Source organism: Sphaerodactylus townsendi, linkage group LG03, assembly GCF_021028975.2.
Source record: "Sphaerodactylus townsendi isolate TG3544 linkage group LG03, MPM_Stown_v2.3, whole genome shotgun sequence".
Lineage (NCBI taxonomy): Eukaryota > Metazoa > Chordata > Lepidosauria > Squamata > Sphaerodactylidae > Sphaerodactylus > Sphaerodactylus townsendi.
The window spans coordinates 72,580,127-72,603,677 of NC_059427.1; the positions used below are offsets into that span (position 1 = coordinate 72,580,127).

General features: G+C 56.9%; 2 protein-coding genes across 2 annotated transcripts in view; one reads left to right on the forward strand and one right to left on the reverse strand.

Moving 5' to 3' along the window:
* Nucleotides 1–8,155, reverse strand: part of F12 (coagulation factor XII) — a 28,213-nt gene extending 20,058 nt beyond the window's left edge. Inside the window, exons 1-2 of the mRNA XM_048487220.1 lie at nt 8,149–8,155; nt 2,493–2,529 (exon numbers count right to left, since the gene is read on the reverse strand). The gene's annotated coding sequence lies outside the window, so the exon portion shown is untranslated. The remainder of the gene's footprint in view (nt 1–2,492; nt 2,530–8,148) is intronic.
* An 11,241-nt stretch (nt 8,156–19,396) lies between these two features.
* LOC125429112 (acanthoscurrin-2-like) lies at nt 19,397–19,966 on the forward strand (the record flags this gene model as incomplete). The annotated part of the gene is made up of 1 exon (XM_048489899.1): nt 19,397–19,966. A coding segment is annotated over one exon (570 nt), but the record flags the coding sequence as incomplete, so codon positions are not given.
* Nucleotides 19,967–23,551: the final 3,585 nt, after the last annotated feature.

A 23,551-nucleotide genomic window follows, 5' to 3' on the forward strand; every position in this document is an offset into this window, starting at 1 on the left:
CCTGGAGCCGCAGAACAGCGGCGGAAGAGCCGCGGGTTCCCGACCCCTGTACTATATGAACCCAGAAAAAAACCTGTTTGAGAGATACCAGTTCTGGCCATTATAATATGATGAAATTGCTGGAGTAGATGATTCTGTGGCCAGGCCAAGAAATTCAAACCAGCACTGTGAGTTTGGCCATCTCAGAGCCATATGCAAAGGAACACGATTATTGATTGATGCATTGTTGTGAGCTGCCTGAGCCCACCCTGTACTGCGAAAGGGTGGGGTAGAAATCTAATCTAACGAATAAATTGTGTTCAGCGTACCAGATTGGAAGCATAAGAAATAACGCTTAGAAAATCCAGCCTTGAATAGTCTATGGATAAGCAGAACAGAAGCTGTGGTGGATATGCCCTTTTCCTACGTGCTGATGTCACACTTATTGGTGTGTGGGGTTCTTCAAGGAGGAGTCTTCTCAATGCTATTTAACATCTAAATCAGGGGTCCCCAAACTTTTTAAACGGGGGCCAGTTCACTGTCCCTCAGACTGTTGGAGGGCAGGACTAAAAAAAAACTATGAACAAATTCCTATGCACAAATGATTGTAAAATGTTTGATTTCACCTTTCAGCCTTTCTGTCATGGTCTATTTTTAGAACAGTGACCAAAGTATGTCAAGTACAGGGTGGGCTCCAAATATTGTTGGGGAGGCTGTGGAATACCTTCCCTTGTAAAAAAAAGCAGAACTTTCCCAATGAAGCATTACATCTGAACCTGGTGATCAGATATCTTCCTGGGTTCTTTCCTTCCCTAGCAGCCAGCAAGCGATTAGCTTCAGCCCTGGCTGATGCCAATGGAGGAGGCGGAACCGAAAAGCCTGAAGAGCAACACATGCGGAGTAGCCGGCGGGAGAGGGAAGGGCCGTGAGCAAGGCACTGCTGCCACATGTAAGGTTTCTCAACTCTGGCCGTCAGAAAATTCATGGAGATTTGGGGGTGCAATCTGAGAAAGGCAGGGTTTGCGGTGGGGAGCCCACCGCCTGCAAAGCCAGCCATCGTGTCTCCAGGAATTGATCTACAATGTCACCTGGAGGTCAAGCTGTAATTCTGGGATATCTGCAGGCCTCCCCCCCAGAGGTTGGCTACTCTCTTCGCCATAGAGGTGAGTAATCCACAAATCATGTCTCCTGCCTGTGATCATCAATGTTTAGAAAGCAGCAACTCCAGTCACAGAAAAGAGCTAAGACCTGTGGGTATTGCCCTTGTTGCATAAGGCTGGTTGGGGAGAAAGGAGCCTAGGGAGCCCAAGGGAGCCGCATCTGGCAGACCCCGTAAGGCTCGCTGGGTGGCTATCCAGAGCTCTGTTTTCCCTCCAGCAGACCCACACAGTCCAAAGCCACTGGGAGACTCCGTTAGCCGGGCCACCTACTCAGCAGGTCCCACAGGGTCAGAGGTGGGGATCACTCTGTTTGCTCTCAGCTGGCCTTGTTGGCAGGGCCGGTAAGGTGGGGTAGCCCCATTCTCCGGTTGTGGGGGGCCTGAAGGCAGACAAGCGACTGCAAGCACAACAACCCAGTGGGAAACCCTCCTGTGCCGCCAGACCCGTGCCCCATATCAACGGCCATTGGGGCTGGTTCCTCCTCTCCCTCGAGCCCCCACTGCACATGAATGGAGCCATTGCTGCCATGCCTGGCGGGCCGGATAAATGCCTTCAGGGGGCCACATTTGGCCCCCGGGCCGTAGTTTGGGGACCCCTGATCTAAATGCACCCTCTGATCCGGCTGTTTTGGTGTTTTGGACTGGATTGTCATCAGTATGCTGACAATACCCAGTTCTATCTGTTGATCAGTGGCTGGACAACCATCACTCCAGACAGCTTGACCAGTTTTGGAGGGCAGCGGAGTAGGATGGATGAAACAGAGCCAGCTGAAGACAGAGGTCCTGTGGCTGGGCCAGGGAGAGTCTGAAATTATATAACTGTATTATGAGCTGCTCCAAGCCTGCTTCAGCAGGATAGAGTAGGGTATTAATTCAAATAAATCAAATAAAATTTAAAAATTAGATAAAATATTATTATTTTCTTAAATTCTGACTCTTAGAAATTGAGTATTCCATTTTGTACCAGCCTGGTAGGAAGACTCAAATAGCCTTTTATATTTCCTTTAAAAACAAATACTGCCAAGGCTCACACACTAACCCTTTACGATTTTGTGGACCTTTTAGTCCTCATTAGTGCTAAACTGAGCAATCCCCTTCTTTAGTCCGCAAACATAATCTGCTTAGTTTCTTAATAAAAGGGGGGAAAAGTCAGTTCTCTCCCAAGCATGGTTACACATCTTTCAACCAGGTTCCTCTTCCCTTGTATCTACATCATGGTCACATATTGTTTACCCTATACTACAGCAAGCAATTAGAAATGAATCATCTAATAGGCCCAGCCAGATTTCAGATTTGGAATTTGCTGTAGGAGCTACAGTTCCTTGACTGGCACGAGCACAGAGTTGATACTCACCATGATGCTTCTTCTTGTGATGCTTCTCATGTGGATGCTGCCAAAAGAAGATGAATTACTGTGATGGTTTCTGTGTGGGGATGGGGTTTTGTAGTTTTCTTGTCACTGCTGCAGCTGCAGACATATTGCAGCAGCAACAAAGTTTCTGCATAGCAAGTTGCCCTGAGGTTTTCCAGTCCACCAGCAGTGATTCCTTTCTTCCCACCCAGACCTTTGGGGCTGTTGCAATTTTTTTTAAAGCTCTAGAATATTGTTATATAGATATGTTATTGTGTATATGTGTGTGTGTAAAGTGCCACCAATTTGCAGCTGACTAATGCCCACCTCAGCAAAGGGCTTTCAAGGCAAATGAGAGGCAAGGGTGGTTTGCCATTGCCCTCCTTTGCAGAGTCTTCCTTGGTGGTCTCTCATCCAAGTGATGACCTTGCTTAGCTTCCGAGCTATGGTGAGATCAGGCTATATACCATGCTGCCTTTCTTCCTGCTATATACAATTGTAACAATATTTTATTTTTATGTTATTTATGTTATCCTTTCTTACTGGAACTCAAGGTGGATTATACAGAAGGAGTCAATGCAATCAACAGGATGTGACATTCAACAAACAATGAAATAGGATTTCGGTTGTAGAACCAATCAGAAATTTATTTTTTAAATTTTATTTATTCATTTGTGCCCCACCTCTCTTCCCAGCGGGAACCCAAAGTAGCTTACATTGTTCTACTCTTCTCCATTTTATCCTCATAACAACCCTGTGAGGTGGGTTACACTGAGAGAGTATAGGCCAGGGGTAGGGAACCTGCGGCTCTCCAGATGTTCAGGAACTACAGTTCCCATCAGCCTCTGTCAGCATGGCCAATTGGCCATGCTGGTAGGGGCTGATGGGAATTGTAGTTCCTGAACATCTGGAGAGCCGCAGGTTCCCTACCCCTGGTATAGGCCAAGATCACCCAGTGAGCTTCCATAGTATGAGTGGGGATTTGAACCCTGGTCCTCTGAGATTCTAGTCCAGGGGTCTGCAACCTGCAGCTCTCCAGATGTTCATGGACTACAAGTAACTGATGAGCAGCCAATTGAGTGACTGTAGAATATGCATGTATTGCAGGGGCTGATGGGAATTGTAGTCCATGAACATCTGGAGAGCCGCAGGTTGCAGACCCCCGGACTAGTCTGACACCGTCTTACCCCCTATGCCTTACTGGCTCTCTAAAAAACAACTGAAGCAAAGCATAACATGACACATTAAATGATGCAAAAAGTCATAGTAGGATCCAGTTTACAGCAAACTACACACTTACAGACCACAGTCCCTAATAATTTGTCTAAGTAAGTTTGTGAATGATGTTGTACAGTGCTAATCTATTGTACAGCATATAAAAGCTCTCCTGAATAATTCAGTTTTGCATAGTTTGCAGAAAGCCAGGAGGGCATGAGTCTTCCTGACAGCCTCTGGCAGATCATTCAACAAGATGGGAACTACAATGGAGAAGTCATGTATATGGGCAGCTATTGATTCTTTCTGCCCATTTGTTGATAGGCACCTGTGGAAGGCCCTGTTCAAATGAGCATGGTAAAGCATAGGGTGAGAGACAGTCTTGCTGAGAAAAGGGCCTGAGGCCATGGAGAGCTTGTATGTGACAGCCAGAACTCTAAACTGAGCCCAGTAACTGATGAGCAGCCAATTGAGTGAGTGTAGAATATGCATGCTCCATCTTACTCCCAATAATAGCCGATCCATTTCTGCACCAACCAGAGTTTTTGAATCGATTTTGAGAGGAAATGGTGCATTACAGTAGTCTAGTTTCAGTGACACTGTGGCATGGATCCAGGTAGCCAGATCAGCCATATAAAGGTAAGGAATTAGGAGGGGCTGGAAGAATGCGGGGGGGGGGGGGGGCTGCATTAAATTACCTCTGCAGCAATAACATTGAGTCATGTATAACTCCAAGGCTCTTAACTGAGTTAGCAAGGGATAGCCGATCTCCACCTTCACACCCAGCATTATTTTTGTCTTTCCAGGATTTAGTTTCAATTTGTTCACTCAGCTATTTAATTACAGCTGCCAGATAGCAGTTTAGGACCTCTACTGCATCCCCAGGAGATTAGGATAAGGATTTATATAGCTGTGTATTGTTTGCATATTAATTACAGCCACCAAAAAAAAAGAGAGAGAATGATTTGGCCTAAGGGCCTAACATGAAGGTTGAAGAACATGGGAGATAGGATTATGCCCTGTGGGGCCACACAGGATAGGTCCCACTTTGATGATAACTGGTCTCCAATTCTTTGGCAATTCTTTGGTTGTGGTCCACGAGGAATGATTTGAGCCAGACCAGTGCACAACCTGTAATGCCCAAATTCCGCAATGCTGAGTACCTTTCAAAACAGTACGGTCCATTGCGTCCAAAGCTAGCAAGATGTAACCCAGCAGAGGTAGCAAAGGTAATCTGACTTGTATGCGTACCAATGCTGATTTCATGATTAGATGGAGGTAACCAACTAAAGCCAGCAGAGCTGTCTCCATTCCATAGCTTGGTCTGAAACTAAACTGAAAAGGGTCTAGACAGATGAGCTATCCAAGAAGACCTGGAGTTGGTCTGCCTCTGATCACTCAATCACTTTGCCCAGAAAGGCAGATTAGAGACTGGACAATAATTGGCCACATCATTCTTCTGTAGGGATTTTTTAAAAAGAAGCAGGCAGATAACTGCCTCTTTGAAAGATCAAGGGAAGGTACTTTGAGTTAGTAACTGATTTATAATAGAAACTAAGGATTCATCGATGTGTTCTTTACATGATTTAAGAAGCCAGGATGGGCAGGGATCCAGGGCACGATTAGTGACCTTCACAGATCCCAGGAGTTTGTCATCATGGAAACTTGATTAAAGTGATTTATAAATAGCATAAGTTATGAATTAGGCCATTCTTCCTGTGGACCTATGTTTTTTTATTTTTTTAAAAAAAACTTATTTAATTTAATACTCCATCCTCTCCAGCTGAAGCTGGGCTCAAGGCAGCTAACATACATATTGAACTAAAGTCATAAAACAATAACTTAAATAGTATTAAAAACATTTCATAAGAACCCTGATGGTTTCAGATCATTTGCTCACCTAAATCCCAATTCTGCCAGATCTTATAGGTCTTAATTTGGGTGGGCCGAGGGGTGTAAGTTTAAAGGCCAACCTAATTCACAGGGGTCCGTAGCAACCTCAGTCCTAGGCGTGTCGAAATAACTCAGTTTTGCATGCTCTGCAAAATTGCTGAAGATCTGGGTGAGCCCTGATGTCTGCTAGCAACAAGTTCCACCATGTAGGGGCCAGGACTGTAAAGGGTCTGGCTCTGATGGATGCCAGTCGTATATACCTGGGGCTGGGGGTCACCAGCAGATTGCAGTTGGAGGTCCTCCATGGGCAGTATGAGGAAATGCGGTCCCGAAGGTACAATGGTCCCAGACAGCTCAAGGCCTTAAAGGTTAATACCAACACCTTGAAAATGATCCGGAATTTGACTGGTAACCAGTGTAGTCAGTAGAGAACAGGTCTTATATGTTCTCCAATCGGAGTACCCTAGCTGCCACACTCTGTGCCAGTTGTCGTTTATGGAGCAGTCTCAAGGGCAGGGCAGGTACAGCAAGTTACTGTAATCTAGCCTGGAGGTGACTGTCACATGCATCACTATGGCAAGGTCAGAGCATGATATATAGGAGCCCAAAGGTGTAGCCTGACGAAGATGGAAAAAAGCTACTTTGGCTGTAAGTGTGACCTGGTCCTCCATCAATAGGAAGGACTCCAGGATCACACTCAGGCTTTTGGCTGAAGAGATAAGTGTTAAAACCTCACTATCCAAAACTGGTAGTTGGAGCCCCTGCTCCAGTGAACCCCAGACACAGGAGCCCCAGACCTGCCCCAGACACAGGTCTTTTTTGGTTTTAGTTTCAGCTTGCTCTGATGCAACCATCCTGCCACAGCCTCCAAACACTGGGCCAAAACATGTGGGGTGGTGACTGGCTGGCCCTCCATCAACAGAAGAAGCTGGGTATCATCTGCATGGCAGGCTGCCCAGCCCAACCCAAAGCTCCAAACCAGCAGTGCTAGGGGTCGCATATAGATGTTAAATAATATTGGAGAGATGATTGCCCCCTGCAGCACTCTACAAACAAGGGGATGTCACCAACACACTCTTTCCCCAAGCACTACCTACTGTCCCCACTCCCAAAGAAATGAGTCCAGCTCTTTGAGATCTGTTCCCTGTACTCTGGTAATGGTGAGGCAGTGGGTCAAAATATCATAATTGATTATGTCAAATGTTGTGGTGAGATCTAGAAGCACCAACAGTGCTGACCCACTTTGATCCAGCTGGAGTCAGAGCTCGTCTGTGATGGTGACCAACACAGTCTTCATCCTGTGGCCAGGGCAGAAACTGGACTGGAATTGATCCAAGGCTGATGTGTCCTCCAAGAAAGCTTGTAGTTGTGCTGCCACCACTCTGTTAACTACTTTGCCCAGGAATGATAAGTTCGAAACTGGCCTATAGTTGGGTGGATCTAAAGGATCCAGGGATGGTTTCTTAAAGAATGTTTGCTCCATCACCATCTTCAGCAGCCTCCCTGGGAAAATTCCCTGCTGAAGGGAGAGATTGATTATTTCTAATCTTACACCTCAACACCGCTGACCTTCACCAGCCATGAGTCAAGGGGCCAAGAGGTGAACATCACAGCTGCAAGTATCCTGTCGACATCAGCCTCACAACCAGTCATGAAAGAGTTAACTATCTGTTTGTAAACAGGATGTTGAGGTCACATTCTAATGAGCTGACCTATTGATTAACTATTGGCCAGTTTGGATAGCAATTGCTTACATGTCTAGGAGCTCATATACCTGAAGTTATAAAGCTAACTTGTTTTCTTTTTCTATTCAGAAGAGAAGAGTCAGAATCAGTCCTAGACATGTGCTGAGACAGCTGTAAATATGTAACAGTACAGTATAGTATTTCTTGTTTTTCCCCATATTTCCTAACCCTTTTAGCTAGTAAACTCTTGTATAAAGCAACTCATTAGTATCTTGGTTCTTTATTGATATCTGCTAAACTCTGCTAATCATGTATACCAACCAACACATTTCCTATTCAACACCATACTGCAATTTGAGGGCTGGGAAAATGCAATTTCCACTGAGGACATCTGGGAAATGCATTGGGGTGTTCTGAAACAATTGTGCAATGACTCCACATGCCTTGTGAAATCAAACAATACACTAGGAAGAATCAAGCTTCCTGGTTCCTGTTTCTCCAATTAGTTGAGTCACTAGCCCTGAATATCACCACCCAGATTATGGTAAATCATGAGCACTAGGTCAAAGAACAGAGCTGGGCTGAATTAGCAGGAGGGGGTTTAATTGTACCTCCTATTTTCCTATAACTGAGCTGTTGTATTACCTCTTTCAGATCTTTACTATCTTTTTCTCTTCTTGGCACATCGACCGGCTCTTCAGTATGACTCCTGGAAAATGTTTTATTTGCCTAGTGGAGAAGTTGCCTATGTCTATGCTCTGTTGGCAGGGACAAGGAATTTTGATCTAAGCTAGAACAGACCTAGATGAATCTACACAGAAAGGAAGGAATCAAACGGATAGAAAAGGGTGGTAGCAGGATCTCACCGGGAATGGCTCCCCTGGGCTCAGAACAAGCAGCAACAGCAGCAGGAATATCATGGCGGAGGTGTCTGGGTGAAGATGAAGTGGCAAGGTTTGTGTTCTGTTCAAAGCAAAGCAAACAGTCCCAGATCAATACAACTAAAAGCAAAGGTCTTTGGATGGAATTTAATTGGTAGTATAGGGAGGACAGCCCAGGGACAGAGCAGAGAGACTTGGAGCCATGTGTATTTTCTGTGTGCATGTGTCATCACTACACAAGCACAAAAACAGATGTCTATTTAGCACAGGGGGTTAGTATTGTGAGAATGGCAGCTGTAGTTTTACCAAAAAAAGGACGAGATTATGCAGGCAAAAGGTTGATAATATCTAGACTGCAATTGTGGAAGTTTCAGAAACCAAAGAGTTTCGTTCTGGCAGAGAACTTGGAGTTTAGAATTTAATGATGCAATTCGGAACAGAGTTACCTGTATACCTCTTTGAACGCCATTGAGGTCAATGGCTTTAAAAGGGTATGATTCTTTTTAGGATTGTATGAAATGCCTACCAGTCACTCTTCTTTGCCTCACCTCATCTGCCCATTTATTTCCATATTGGTGCCCTCTAATAGCAGTTCAGTTTTTGATCTCTCCTACTGCCTAAAATTATTCCAGAAACAACTTAATGAAACAGTATTCAAAAGCTAGTATTCAAATTTTGCTTCAAGTGTGGTAAACAGTAGCATTAAGGATATACTTTAAATCTGATAAAATTGATGGCTATGCCAAGGTGCCACCAACCTTAGTCTGGTCCTCCTCCAGAATCCACACAGGAAAGATCAGTGGGTTTCCCTGAATGAGAAAGTGCTGGAGATTCATGATCTCTCTGGAAACCTTCATTATCCTTACAGATATTCAAGAAGAACACAAGTAGACGTTCTCACAAGCTAACAGATCCATTATACCCAGAGAGAGCATGACTTTGTGCCTGAAGATGTTCACCTGCAGTCAACTCACACCTTTTTTTGTCCTTGCCGTTTTTACTCTTTGCCATCTGGAAACAAATTCTGACCTGGAACTACCCAGCACAAGACTTTTACTCTGGCTCTATGACAAAGAAGGAAGAGGCAGCTGCGCAGGTAGCCCGTCTGAGCCAGCAACTACATGCAGGAGTAATGTCCAGTGGTGCGGCTGCCTCCTAGTACCAGGCAGTGTAAGGAATTCCATAGAGCAGAAATAAAAGGCTCTTTTGGTTGAAAGACCGTTTATTCAGACATCTTAGAAAGGTCACGTACACGACGTGACAGGAATGAAGTCTCCCGCCAGAACCACAGGTTATAACCTTCTCCGTCCCATCCCCCTCCCGGTTTCCCCAGTCCCATTCTCATGGGAACGGCATTCTCATCTCTCTCTGTGAGATAAGGCCTCTACCAGAGTAATTGCTGCCGATTCAGCCCTCCTGGCCCGAATCCTGGAATCCAGTAGAGGCCAAGCGGCTGTAACGAGAATCAACACCATTGAAACCTTTACCTCTCTGCCTCCCCTAAGAAAAACTTCTCCCCCCCTGGTTTTGTCGCAGGAAGGTACGGTGGAAAGCAGAAATAAGAGAGGAAGCGTCAATATTTTCTGAATACACCCATTGATTAAAACCAGAGGAATACCCCACCCAGGAAACCAGAAGTATTGCATAGCGATATGGCGGTTAAAGCGAGAGTCCAGGATCAAGCGTCAATTTCATAATGCTTGTGGCCATCAATTATAGTCGTGAGGTATCTCCGGATGGAACACAGGCATCGGAAGCGGGAGCCTCCTTGAGCAGAAAACTGGAATGAAAAGACAGGATGGATGTGCTGCAAGAATTAGACGGATCTAGCTTGAGGGGCAGTAACATCCATTAATCACTTCCGTGATTCTAAAAGGTCCCGCAGGAGCTTTTTTTGCCCAGTTTTGAGGAACATATGCACGTCTCTGAGATTTTTAGTAGACAAATACACCCAAGCTAACATAGGAAAGTCAGAGCGATGTTTGTATCCGCCTGGAACTTTTGGGAATCTTTAGCTTGTTGCAAGGCAGTCTGAACCGTTTTCCACCCCTCAGCCAGAGATGAAATCCACTGCTGGAATTCTGGAGGATGCAGCGCCTCAGCAGGTAGTTAAGGGCAATGGCGGGAAGAAGCGACCAGACACAATGTTTGAAGGGGGTTTTTTGCGCACTGCTATGAACGGCATTGTTATAGGTATATTCTGCAAGCGGAGTCAAATCGCACCTGTTGTCTTGGTGATAGTTGGTGTAACAGCGTAAATACTCTGTTCGAGAGTTCTGTTAGGTTTAATTCTCTCGGCGCTTCACCCGTCCGCTTTGAACGTGGTAGGGGGCAGCAACCGCCGGGGTGGCCCCCAACCTAAGCCCAGGAAAGCTTTTCCCAAAATTTTGAAATGAATTGAGGGCCAGCGGTGGGACACCACCTTGAGAGGGGAGGAGTGTAGGCGATATATATGTTGAATGAACAGTGGCGCCAATTTAGGGGCCCGGAGGGAGAATGGAGGTGCAGAGGATGAAATGAGCTGGCGGAGAATAAGGTCCACCACCACCCACAAGACTGGCAACTCCCTGGCTCTCCTGGTAAGAAATCCGTAATAAAATCCATTGTGAGATGACTTCCCAGGAACGAGGGAGAGCAGCCGGGAGAGGTTTCAGCAGTCCATGAGGCTTTCAGAATGGATTTGGCCTCCTTTCAAACAGAGCACCCCCTGTTGATATAAGCCTCAATGTCTTTGCGCATGGCGCGCCACCAGAACTGACGGCGGGCTAAATGCAGTGTCTTGAGAAAGCCAAAATGTCCAGCCGAGCGGGCATCATGACAGGCTTCGAGAACCTGCTTACGAAGGGGGGGAGGCACGTACCAACAATCCCCCTGCTTCCAAACACCATTCACTAAGCGCAGCTGGGAGTCGCCTTCCTCCGCCGGCAGCTCGCGAAGACCCGCCTCCTCGAGTTCCCGCAGGAAGGGGGAGACAAGGCTGGGAACGGGCGATGGAGGAGGAGCGGATGTCTGAGATCGAGTGACGGCCAGCCCCAGTTGGGAGGGGGAGAGGACAGTGCGCGGGATGTCTCGTAAAGCAGCTCCACCCCCCTCCCCGGGAAGGCGCGACAGCGCATCAGCCAGTTTATTGGTTTTTCCGGGGAAAAAATGAACAGTGAAAGAAAAACGGGAAAAGAAATCGGCCCAACGTAGTTGTTTTGCAGACATTCTGAGGGGGGTGGAGAGGGCGGCCAAGTTCTTGTGATCCGACCAAACCTGGAAGGGGTGTTTAGCCCCCTCAAGCCAGTGGCGCCAAGTGGAAAGCGCTACCTTGATGGCAGCAGTCTCTTTATCCCCTACGGTCCAGTTGAGTTCTGAGCCGGAGAATTTTTTGGATAAATAAGCACACGGAACAAGCCTACCATCTTTATTTCTCTGCAACAGGGCTGCGCCAAGCGCCTTGTCCGAAGCATCCACGTGAACCACGAAAGGAAGGTCTGGGTCGGGGTGTTTTAAGACAGGCTCGGTAGTGAAAGCCGATTTCAAAAGCTGGAAGGCTGTTTGACATTCCTGAGACCAAGGGAGGGGAGCCCCGGGCTTGGCAGTCTGTGAGTCTTTACCCTTAGTGCGTAATAGGTCTGTGAGTGGAAGGGCTAGTTGTAAAGGATTCAATGGTGTTGATGGTGAAGTAACCTTGAGTGCATTCCACAGCCCGGGCGATGGGCCAGCTTCTTCGGCGGAGACCTTATCTCTGCGCGGGAGATGAGGACTCCGTTCCCATGGGAAGCAGGAAGGGGGGATGGGGTGAATGGTGTTATAACCTGTGCTTCTGGCGGGAAGTGTCATTCCTGCCACTGCGTGTACTTGAGCTTTCTAAGATGTCTTAATAAACGGACTTTTACACTCAAAAAGCCTTTTATTTCTGCTTCTATGGAATTCCTTACATTGTGGCAGGAAACCTAATACATCTATATTCCTAGTGCAGTGGACCTCTGGTGTCTTGACATGGAGAGGTTTAATGTTACTGCGGAAGGTGCGGTAGCCCCCAAAGAGGGCTCCGACCTTTCCCTTCTGGATCTAGAGGAACCGGCAGGAGAACGGGCCTCGCTGGTGGCTCTTTCCCGTCCTCGTATCAGCACGAGTCTTCCTTTACTCCATTGGAACGAGGGACGTGACGACGACCATGGGGACTTCCATGAGCCGTTTGGGGCGCTGTCTATGGATCGAGCGCCTGTGGATCGGATCTCTACCCGTTTTCGTGTGGATTACAAACCTCAGATGCAACCTGTCATGGAGGAGACGGGCCTGACCACCTTTCATGCGGCAACCCAGGAATCCATTGAACGGTTCCTGGACTCGTATTTTGGTGATGCTCCCAAGGAACCACCGTGGCACAGCACTGGGGCCCGTCCAAAGGACACCGGGACTAAACCTGGAATTGGGAGGGGTATCCGTACCGCTTCCCAAACGGACCCCCCTGATCCCGGGCCAGCGACCGCACCTGAGGTGCCTCGGGGAGCCACCGGTGGCTACGGCGGCTACGGTGTCTCCGATGTCTCGCTTCCAGACGACGAAGAGTCCGAAGAAAGCCTGCACTCCCAGCCGGATCTGTTCCCTCTCCCATCGAAGGAGACTTGGGATGAGGAAGTGGGGCGACTGCGAGATGCCCAAGAAGCATGGACCCGTGAACGTCAGCTATGGGAGGAGGAACGGGCACAGTTGCAGCAAGAGCGCGAAAACCTGCAGAGGGACCGGGAACGGCAACGCAAAGAAGTCCAGCTCGAGTTGGACCGTGCCAAAGACGCGCTCCAACGACAATATGCCCAGAATCTGTCAGTCCATGATAAAGTCCTGGAACACTCCAGACTGGATTTACAACGGCAACGCGAAAGCGTTCAGGCCCTGCGCACGCAAAGTGAGCTCACTGAAGCCCTTAAACGGGACGAACTGGCTAAATTGGAACGAGAAAAAGCTGCTTTGCATGCGCACCAGGATGCTTTAACCCGCAAGGAGAGGGAGCTGGCTGCGCTGGAGAGGGAGCTAAGGAGGCAGCAGACCAGGAAGCCCCAAGTTGGAGTCTATGCTGTTACTGATCACGCCGGTGCCAGGGGGGCCACGTACCTGGGTCCTGCCACCCAAACGCCAGCGGCACCGCCAGCGCCCCCGATTCCGCCCCCCCCCGTACAACAGCTGCCTGCCCAACCTGCTCAACCCGCGCAACCACCGCCCCAGCAGGCGCCAAGAGCCGTTGAACGGGGCTACTATCGGCCCCCGATACCAGCCCGTTTTGATGGGACCGCTTCCAAACTTCCCTACTTCATTTTGCAACTCAATGCCCACTTGGAAGACTATGATGATTTATACCGGTCTGAGCGCGAAAAAATACGGGACATCGGCTCAGTCCTGGATGGGGCAGCAGCCGACTGGTTCGTGACTCTTTTGGATTTACAGGATGAAGACTCTCGCACGGTGCCCGCATTCCTCCAAGCCTTAAGAGCGCGCTTCCAAGATCCAGGCGCCGAGAATGAAGCTATCCGCACCATCAAAACTATCCAGCAAGGCAACCGCCCGTTTGCAGAATTTGCCCGTGAATTTCGTGCGGCGGCTGCTCGACTTCCTCCTGAGTGGCCTGAACGCATGAAATGCGAATACTTCTCGGATGCTGTGGACGGCAAGCTGCGTGAAACGGTGTTTTTAATTCGGGTTCCTCGTACCATTGCAGATTGGATCCAATTGAGGTCCCAAGTGGCGTCTCGTTTGGAATACGCTCATGCCGGAGGCCGCCCACGCCCAAAACCCACTACTGTGTCCACCAAGCCAAGCCCAGCCGCCCCTACCGAAACCACCTCTGAACGCCGTCGCCGACTGGGATTGTGTCTTTACTGCGGAGGGCCAGGTCATCTAGCCGCCAACTGTCCCAAGAAACAAAAACCAACCGCTCCAGCTCCGCGCACTCCATCTGCCAAGCCACCACGCAGGTCAGGGCCGCCTCCGACGGGCTCGTCTAAAGCGGTCATCGAAGGCGACCCAGAGGAGGGAGAAGCAGCTGTTTGCCTTTCATCAGCCCCCACGGACATGGGCCCGACTCCTGACGCGGTGAGTGAAGGCAGCGCTCCTATTACTGTCCAAGCATTTCTGGCCAACCCCGCTAAACACACTCGCATTATAGCCTCGGCCCTTGTGGATTCTGGCTGCTCCCACTGCTTAATGCGGCCCCAGGTGGCAGAGGAGCTAGGTCTGGACCAAATTCCCCTGGCTAAGCCCATACCATTCACCCAAATGGACGGCAGCCCCCTCGGGAACGAAGGACCGGCCCAGTACAAAACACAGGCGGTTCTCCTCCGTTGCGCCGACCATTGGGAGAAAATTAGTTTTATTTTGGCGCCAGTGGCCAAACATTCCATAGTTTTGGGCATGCCTTGGTTATTGTTACATGAACCAAAGTTCATTTGGAAAGAACGGATCTTAGAATTCACTGACCCTCCTTGCGGTGAACACATGAATTGGGGGGAAAACCCAACTTCTCCTGACACACCCCCCTCCCTGGCTTCTTCAGCGATTGCTCCCGACTCTATTGGCATCCCACCTGCGTATCATGATCTAGCCAGAGTTTTTCAGGAGCAAGAATGCGATCAGTTGCCACCCCACAGAGACACTGACTGCAAAATTGTTATACAACCAGGGGCGCAACTACCCAAAGGTAGAATCTACCGCATGAGTCCCAATGAGGAGAAGGAACTTCGCGCCTTCTTGGACAAGAACCTTGCTCGCGGGTTCATACGGCGGGCTACCAAACACACACACGCTGCTCCCGTTTTGTTTGTAAAAAAGAAAGATGGATCTTTACGGCTTTGCACAGATTATCGAGGTCTCAATGCGGTCTCCCTGTCCAATAAATATCCTTTGCCTTTGATCAAGGACCTTTTAGATGCACTCGGCAAAGGGCGCATTTTCACTAAACTGGACTTGAGAGAAGCTTACTACAGAGTCAGAATTGCTGAAGGCTATGAACACTTGACTGCGTTTAACACAAAGTTTGGACAGTTTGAATACTTAATAATGCCATTCGGGTTAAGTGGGGCCCCCGGGGCTTTTATGGCCCTCATTAACGAAGTTCTCCATGATTTATTGTACAAGGGAGTTGTGGTATACTTAGATGACGTTTTAATTTACTCACAAACCATAGAAGAGCATGAAACATTGGTTCGGGAGGTATTGAAACGCTTGCTCGACAACTCTCTCTTTGCCAAACTCTCCAAATGCTGTTTTCACCAGACCTCCATTGACTATTTGGGTTACCGGATCTCGCCCGAGGGCTTGAAAATGGATCCTGCTAAAATTGACGCAGTCCTCCAATGGCCTGCCCCCACCAACCGCAAGGAACTCCAATCTTTTCTTGGTTTTGCTAATTTCTATCGTGACTTTATACCCCAATTCGCTGAACTAACTCTCCCTCTCACAGACCTCTTACGCACTAAGGGTAAAGATCCACTGTCCGCCAAGCCCGGGGCCCCCCTTTCCTGGTCTGAGGAGTGTCAAACAGCCTTTCAACTCTTAAAGTCTGCGTTTACCACCGAACCTATCCTAAAGCACCCTGACCCAGATCTCCCGTTTGTGGTTCACGTGGATGCCTCGGACAAAGCACTTGGGGCAGCCCTGTTGCAGAAAAATAAAGATGGTAGGCTGGTTCCGTGTGCTTATTTGTCTAAAAAATTCTCTGGTGCTGAACTCAACTGGACTGTGGGAGATAAAGAGACTGCGGCCATCAAAGTAGCACTCTCTACTTGGCGTCACTGGCTGGAGGGGGCTAAACACCCCTTTCAAGTTTGGTCGGATCATAAAAACCTGGCAGCTCTTTCCACCCCCCTCAAGATGTCCGCAAAACAACTTCGTTGGGCCGATTTCTTTTCTCGTTTCTCTTTTACAGTCCATTTTTTCCCTGGGAAAACCAATAAACTGGCTGACGCGCTCTCGCGCCTACCCGGGGAGGGGGGTGGAGCTGCCTTACGAGACATTCCACGCACTGTTCTTTCCCCCTCCCAGTTGGGGTTGGCTGTCACTCGATCTCAAACGATCACTCCTCCTCCACCCCCCATTCCTACTCTCGTCTCTCCTTTCCTGCGGGAACTCGAGGAGGCGGGGCTACACGAGCCTCCAGCGGAAGAAAGTGACTCCCAATTGCGTTTGGAGAATGGAGTTTGGCGGAGGGGGGAATGTTGGTACGTGCCTCCCCCCCTCCGCAAGCAGGTTCTTGCAGCTTGTCACGATGCCCGTTCGGCTGGACATTTTGGCTTTTTGAAAACTCTGCATTTAGCCCGCCGGCAGTTCTGGTGGCGCGCAATGCGCAAAGACATTGAGGCATACATTAAGGGCTGCTCGGTTTGTGCAGAAGCCAAAACCATCCCGGGAAAGCCCCATGGGCTATTGAAACCTCTCCCGGTGGCCTCCCGCCCTTGGGAAGTCATCTCCATGGATTTTATTACAGATTTGCCCGAAAGTCATGGCAACACGGTTTTGTGGGTGGTGGTAGATTTATTTTCTAAACAAGCCCATTTTATTCCATGTGCTTCCATCCCCTCCGCTCCTAAGTTGGCACGGCTGTTCATTCAACATGTTTACCGTCTCCATTCCGCCCCCGTTAAGGTGGTCTCCGACCGCGGCCCCCAATTCATCTCAAAGTTCTGGAAAGCGTTTTTGGGGTTGTTGGGGGCCGCCCCGGCCGTCGCCGCCCCCTACCACGTTCAAAGTGACGGCGAGACGGAGAGAACGAACAGAACCCTAGAGCAGTATTTATGTTGTTACACCAACTACCACCAAGGCAATTGGTGCGAGCTTATTCCGTTTGCGGAGTACGCCTACAACAATGCGGTCCATAGCAGTACAAAGAAAACTCCCTTTGAAGTTGTGTCTGGTCGCTCCTTCCCGCCGTTGCCACAACTGCCCGCGGCAGCTTTGGACCCCCCAGAGTTTCAACAATGGATTTCATCCCTAGCCGAGGGATGGAAAACGGTCCAGACCGCCTTACAACAAGCGAAGGACTCCCAAAAACTACAAGCGGATAAACACCGCTCGGATTTTCCTCTGCGTGTGGGCTCTTGGGTGTATTTATCTACAAAAAATCTCAGAGACGTGCATAAATATTCCAAACTTGGCAAAAGATTTGTGGGACCTTTTCGGATTACTAAAGTGATTAATGATGTCACTGCCCGCTTAGATTTGCCTAACTCTCTTAGTAACATTCATCCTGTCTTCCATTCCAGCTTGCTCAAGGAGGCTCCCGCTTCCGATGCCTGGCACGACCCGCCGGAGAGGCCCCCACCGACTATTATTGATGGTCACAAGCACTACGAGATTGACGCTATCCTGGACTCTCGCTTTAATCGCAAACGCTTGCAATATTTAGTCTCTTGGGTGGGATATTCCTCTGGGTATAATCAATGGGTTTATTCCGAAAATATTGAAGCCCCCACCCTTATTTCTGCTTTCCACCGCGCCTTTCCGCATAAACCTGGGGGGGAGGGGTCTTCTTTAAGGGAGGCAGAGTGTAAAGGATTCAATGGTGTTGATGGTGAAGTAACCTTGAGTGCATTCCACAGCCCGGGCGATGGGCCAGCTTCTTCGGCGGAGACCTTATCTCTGCGCGGGAGATGAGGACTCCGTTCCCATGGGAAGCAGGAAGGGGGGATGGGGTGAATGGTGTTATAACCTGTGCTTCTGGCGGGAAGTGTCATTCCTGCCACTGCGTGTACTTGAGCTTTCTAAGATGTCTTAATAAACGGACTTTTACACTCAAAAAGCCTTTTATTTCTGCTTCTATGGAATTCCTTACACTAGTTCAGCAAATTGGGGTATAAAGTCACGATAAAAATTAGCAAACCCTAGGAAAGATTGGAGCTCTTTCCGGTTGGTGGGGGCAGGCCATTGGAGGACTGCTTCAGTCTTTGCCGGATCCATTTTTAAACCCTCGGAAGAGATCCTGTAGCCTAAATAGTCTATGGAGGATTGATGAAAACAGCACTTAGACAGTTTTGCGAAGAGGGAGTTGTCGAGTAAGCGTTGCAACACTTCCCGAACCAAAGCCTCATGCTCCTCCATGGTTTGTGAATAAATTAAAACATCATCTAAGTACACAACTACTCCTTTATATAATAAGTCATGCAAAACTTCATTGATGAGGGCCATGAATGCGCCGGGTGCCCCAGCTAACCGAATGGCATAATTAAGTATTCATACTGTCCAAATTTAGTATTAAATGCTGTCAAATGTTCGTAGCCTTCTGCAATCCTGACTCTGTAGTATGCTTCTCTCAAATCCAACTTAGTAAAAATCCGTCCCTTGCCCAATGCATCTAAGAGGTCCTTGATTAAGGGCAAAGGGTATTTATTGGACATGGAAACAGCATTTAATCCTCGGTAATCAGTACAAAGTCTTAAAGACCCGTCCTTTTTCTTTACAAATAGGACAGGAGCGGCGTGCGTATGTTTGGTAGCCCGTCGTATGAATCCGCGAGCAAGGTTTTTATCTAAAAAGGCACGGAGTTCCTTCTCTTCGTTGGGGCTCATACGATAGATTCTACCCTTGGGTAGTTGAGCCCCGGGCTGTAATATGATTTTGCAGTCAGTGTCTCTATGGGGGGGCAATTGATCACATTCCTGTTCTTGAAACACTCTGGCCAAGTCCTGGTAAGCTTGTGGAATGCCTGTGGAATTGAAAGTCATTGGGACGTGCACAGCCGAAGAAACCAGGGAGTTTATGTCATTGGGTGGTGGGTTTTCCCCCCAATTCATATGCTCTCCACAGGGGGGATCAGTGAATTCTAGAATCCGTTCTTTCCAAATAATATTTGGTTCATGTAGCAATAACCATGGCATGCCCAGGACAATGGAATGTTTGGCCACTGGAGCAAGTATGAAACTAATCTTCTCCCAATGGTCAGCGCAACGAAGAAGAACAGGTTGCGTTTTGAATCGAGCCGGGCCCTCGGCTCCGAGTGGGCTGCCGTCCATTTGTGTGAACTGGGGGGTGGGGGGGGGGGGGGGGGGGGGGGGTGTGGGGGGGGGGGGGGGTGGGGGGGTTGGGGGTTGGGGGGGGGGGGGGGTGGGGGGGGGGGGGGGGGGGGGGGGGGGGGGGTGGTGAGGGGGGGGGGTGGGGGGGGGTGGGATGGTGGAGGGGGGGGGGGGGGGTGGGGGGGGGGGGAGGGTGGAGGGGGCAGGGGGGGGGAGGGGGGATGGGGGGGGGTGGGGGGGGGGGGGGGTGGGGGGGGGGGGGGGTGGGGGGGGGGGGGGGTGGGGGGGGGGGGGGGTGGGGGGGGGGGGGGGTGGGGGGGGGGGGGGGTGGGGGGGGGGGGGGGTGGGGGGGGGGGGGGGTGGGGGGGGGGGGGGGTGGGGGGGGGGGGGGGTGGGGGGGGGGGGGGGTGGGGGGGGGGGGGGGTGGGGGGGGGGGGGGGTGGGGGGGGGGGGGGGTGGGGGGGGGGGGGGGTGGGGGGGGGGGGGGGTGGGGGGGGGGGGGGGTGGGGGGGGGGGGGGGTGGGGGGGGGGGGGGGTGGGGGGGGGGGGGGGTGGGGGGGGGGGGGGGTGGGGGGGGGGGGGGGTGGGGGGGGGGGGGGGTGGGGGGGGGGGGGGGTGGGGGGGGGGGGGGGTGGGGGGGGGGGGGGGTGGGGGGGGGGGGGGGTGGGGGGGGGGGGGGGTGGGGGGGGGGGGGGGTGGGGGGGGGGGGGGGTGGGGGGGGGGGGGGGTGGGGGGGGGGGGGGGTGGGGGGGGGGGGGGGTGGGGGGGGGGGGGGGTGGGGGGGGGGGGGGGTGGGGGGGGGGGGGGGTGGGGGGGGGGGGGGGTGGGGGGGGGGGGGGGTGGGGGGGGGGGGGGGTGGGGGGGGGGGGGGGTGGGGGGGGGGGGGGGTGGGGGGGGGGGGGGGTGGGGGGGGGGGGGGGTGGGGGGGGGGGGGGGTGGGGGGGGGGGGGGGTGGGGGGGGGGGGGGGTGGGGGGGGGGGGGGGTGGGGGGGGGGGGGGGTGGGGGGGGGGGGGGGTGGGGGGGGGGGGGGGTGGGGGGGGGGGGGGGTGGGGGGGGGGGGGGGTGGGGGGGGGGGGGGGTGGGGGGGGGGGGGGGTGGGGGGGGGGGGGGGTGGGGGGGGGGGGGGGTGGGGGGGGGGGGGGGTGGGGGGGGGGGGGGGTGGGGGGGGGGGGGGGTGGGGGGGGGGGGGGGTGGGGGGGGGGGGGGGTGGGGGGGGGGGGGGGTGGGGGGGGGGGGGGGTGGGGGGGGGGGGGGGTGGGGGGGGGGGGGGGTGGGGGGGGGGGGGGGTGGGGGGGGGGGGGGGTGGGGGGGGGGGGGGGTGGGGGGGGGGGGGGGTGGGGGGGGGGGGGGGTGGGGGGGGGGGGGGGTGGGGGGGGGGGGGGGTGGGGGGGGGGGGGGGTGGGGGGGGGGGGGGGTGGGGGGGGGGGGGGGTGGGGGGGGGGGGGGGTGGGGGGGGGGGGGGGTGGGGGGGGGGGGGGGTGGGGGGGGGGGGGGGTGGGGGGGGGGGGGGGTGGGGGGGGGGGGGGGTGGGGGGGGGGGGGGGTGGGGGGGGGGGGGGGTGGGGGGGGGGGGGGGTGGGGGGGGGGGGGGGTGGGGGGGGGGGGGGGTGGGGGGGGGGGGGGGTGGGGGGGGGGGGGGGTGGGGGGGGGGGGGGGTGGGGGGGGGGGGGGGTGGGGGGGGGGGGGGGTGGGGGGGGGGGGGGGTGGGGGGGGGGGGGGGTGGGGGGGGGGGGGGGTGGGGGGGGGGGGGGGTGGGGGGGGGGGGGGGTGGGGGGGGGGGGGGGTGGGGGGGGGGGGGGGTGGGGGGGGGGGGGGGTGGGGGGGGGGGGGGGTGGGGGGGGGGGGGGGTGGGGGGGGGGGGGGGTGGGGGGGGGGGGGGGTGGGGGGGGGGGGGGGTGGGGGGGGGGGGGGGTGGGGGGGGGGGGGGGTGGGGGGGGGGGGGGGTGGGGGGGGGGGGGGGTGGGGGGGGGGGGGGGTGGGGGGGGGGGGGGGTGGGGGGGGGGGGGGGTGGGGGGGGGGGGGGGTGGGGGGGGGGGGGGGTGGGGGGGGGGGGGGGTGGGGGGGGGGGGGGGTGGGGGGGGGGGGGGGTGGGGGGGGGGGGGGGTGGGGGGGGGGGGGGGTGGGGGGGGGGGGGGGTGGGGGGGGGGGGGGGTGGGGGGGGGGGGGGGTGGGGGGGGGGGGGGGTGGGGGGGGGGGGGGGTGGGGGGGGGGGGGGGTGGGGGGGGGGGGGGGTGGGGGGGGGGGGGGGTGGGGGGGGGGGGGGGTGGGGGGGGGGGGGGGTGGGGGGGGGGGGGGGTGGGGGGGGGGGGGGGTGGGGGGGGGGGGGGGTGGGGGGGGGGGGGGGTGGGGGGGGGGGGGGGTGGGGGGGGGGGGGGGTGGGGGGGGGGGGGGGTGGGGGGGGGGGGGGGTGGGGGGGGGGGGGGGTGGGGGGGGGGGGGGGTGGGGGGGGGGGGGGGTGGGGGGGGGGGGGGGTGGGGGGGGGGGGGGGTGGGGGGGGGGGGGGGTGGGGGGGGGGGGGGGTGGGGGGGGGGGGGGGTGGGGGGGGGGGGGGGTGGGGGGGGGGGGGGGTGGGGGGGGGGGGGGGTGGGGGGGGGGGGGGGTGGGGGGGGGGGGGGGTGGGGGGGGGGGGGGGTGGGGGGGGGGGGGGGTGGGGGGGGGGGGGGGTGGGGGGGGGGGGGGGTGGGGGGGGGGGGGGGTGGGGGGGGGGGGGGGTGGGGGGGGGGGGGGGTGGGGGGGGGGGGGGGTGGGGGGGGGGGGGGGTGGGGGGGGGGGGGGGTGGGGGGGGGGGGGGGTGGGGGGGGGGGGGGGTGGGGGGGGGGGGGGGTGGGGGGGGGGGGGGGTGGGGGGGGGGGGGGGTGGGGGGGGGGGGGGGTGGGGGGGGGGGGGGGTGGGGGGGGGGGGGGGTGGGGGGGGGGGGGGGTGGGGGGGGGGGGGGGTGGGGGGGGGGGGGGGTGGGGGGGGGGGGGGGTGGGGGGGGGGGGGGGTGGGGGGGGGGGGGGGTGGGGGGGGGGGGGGGTGGGGGGGGGGGGGGGTGGGGGGGGGGGGGGGTGGGGGGGGGGGGGGGTGGGGGGGGGGGGGGGTGGGGGGGGGGGGGGGTGGGGGGGGGGGGGGGTGGGGGGGGGGGGGGGTGGGGGGGGGGGGGGGTGGGGGGGGGGGGGGGTGGGGGGGGGGGGGGGTGGGGGGGGGGGGGGGTGGGGGGGGGGGGGGGTGGGGGGGGGGGGGGGTGGGGGGGGGGGGGGGTGGGGGGGGGGGGGGGTGGGGGGGGGGGGGGGTGGGGGGGGGGGGGGGTGGGGGGGGGGGGGGGTGGGGGGGGGGGGGGGTGGGGGGGGGGGGGGGTGGGGGGGGGGGGGGGTGGGGGGGGGGGGGGGTGGGGGGGGGGGGGGGTGGGGGGGGGGGGGGGTGGGGGGGGGGGGGGGTGGGGGGGGGGGGGGGTGGGGGGGGGGGGGGGTGGGGGGGGGGGGGGGTGGGGGGGGGGGGGGGTGGGGGGGGGGGGGGGTGGGGGGGGGGGGGGGTGGGGGGGGGGGGGGGTGGGGGGGGGGGGGGGTGGGGGGGGGGGGGGGTGGGGGGGGGGGGGGGTGGGGGGGGGGGGGGGTGGGGGGGGGGGGGGGTGGGGGGGGGGGGGGGTGGGGGGGGGGGGGGGTGGGGGGGGGGGGGGGTGGGGGGGGGGGGGGGTGGGGGGGGGGGGGGGTGGGGGGGGGGGGGGGTGGGGGGGGGGGGGGGTGGGGGGGGGGGGGGGTGGGGGGGGGGGGGGGTGGGGGGGGGGGGGGGTGGGGGGGGGGGGGGGTGGGGGGGGGGGGGGGTGGGGGGGGGGGGGGGTGGGGGGGGGGGGGGGTGGGGGGGGGGGGGGGTGGGGGGGGGGGGGGGTGGGGGGGGGGGGGGGTGGGGGGGGGGGGGGGTGGGGGGGGGGGGGGGTGGGGGGGGGGGGGGGTGGGGGGGGGGGGGGGTGGGGGGGGGGGGGGGTGGGGGGGGGGGGGGGTGGGGGGGGGGGGGGGTGGGGGGGGGGGGGGGTGGGGGGGGGGGGGGGTGGGGGGGGGGGGGGGTGGGGGGGGGGGGGGGTGGGGGGGGGGGGGGGTGGGGGGGGGGGGGGGTGGGGGGGGGGGGGGGTGGGGGGGGGGGGGGGTGGGGGGGGGGGGGGGTGGGGGGGGGGGGGGGTGGGGGGGGGGGGGGGTGGGGGGGGGGGGGGGTGGGGGGGGGGGGGGGTGGGGGGGGGGGGGGGTGGGGGGGGGGGGGGGTGGGGGGGGGGGGGGGTGGGGGGGGGGGGGGGTGGGGGGGGGGGGGGGTGGGGGGGGGGGGGGGTGGGGGGGGGGGGGGGTGGGGGGGGGGGGGGGTGGGGGGGGGGGGGGGTGGGGGGGGGGGGGGGTGGGGGGGGGGGGGGGTGGGGGGGGGGGGGGGTGGGGGGGGGG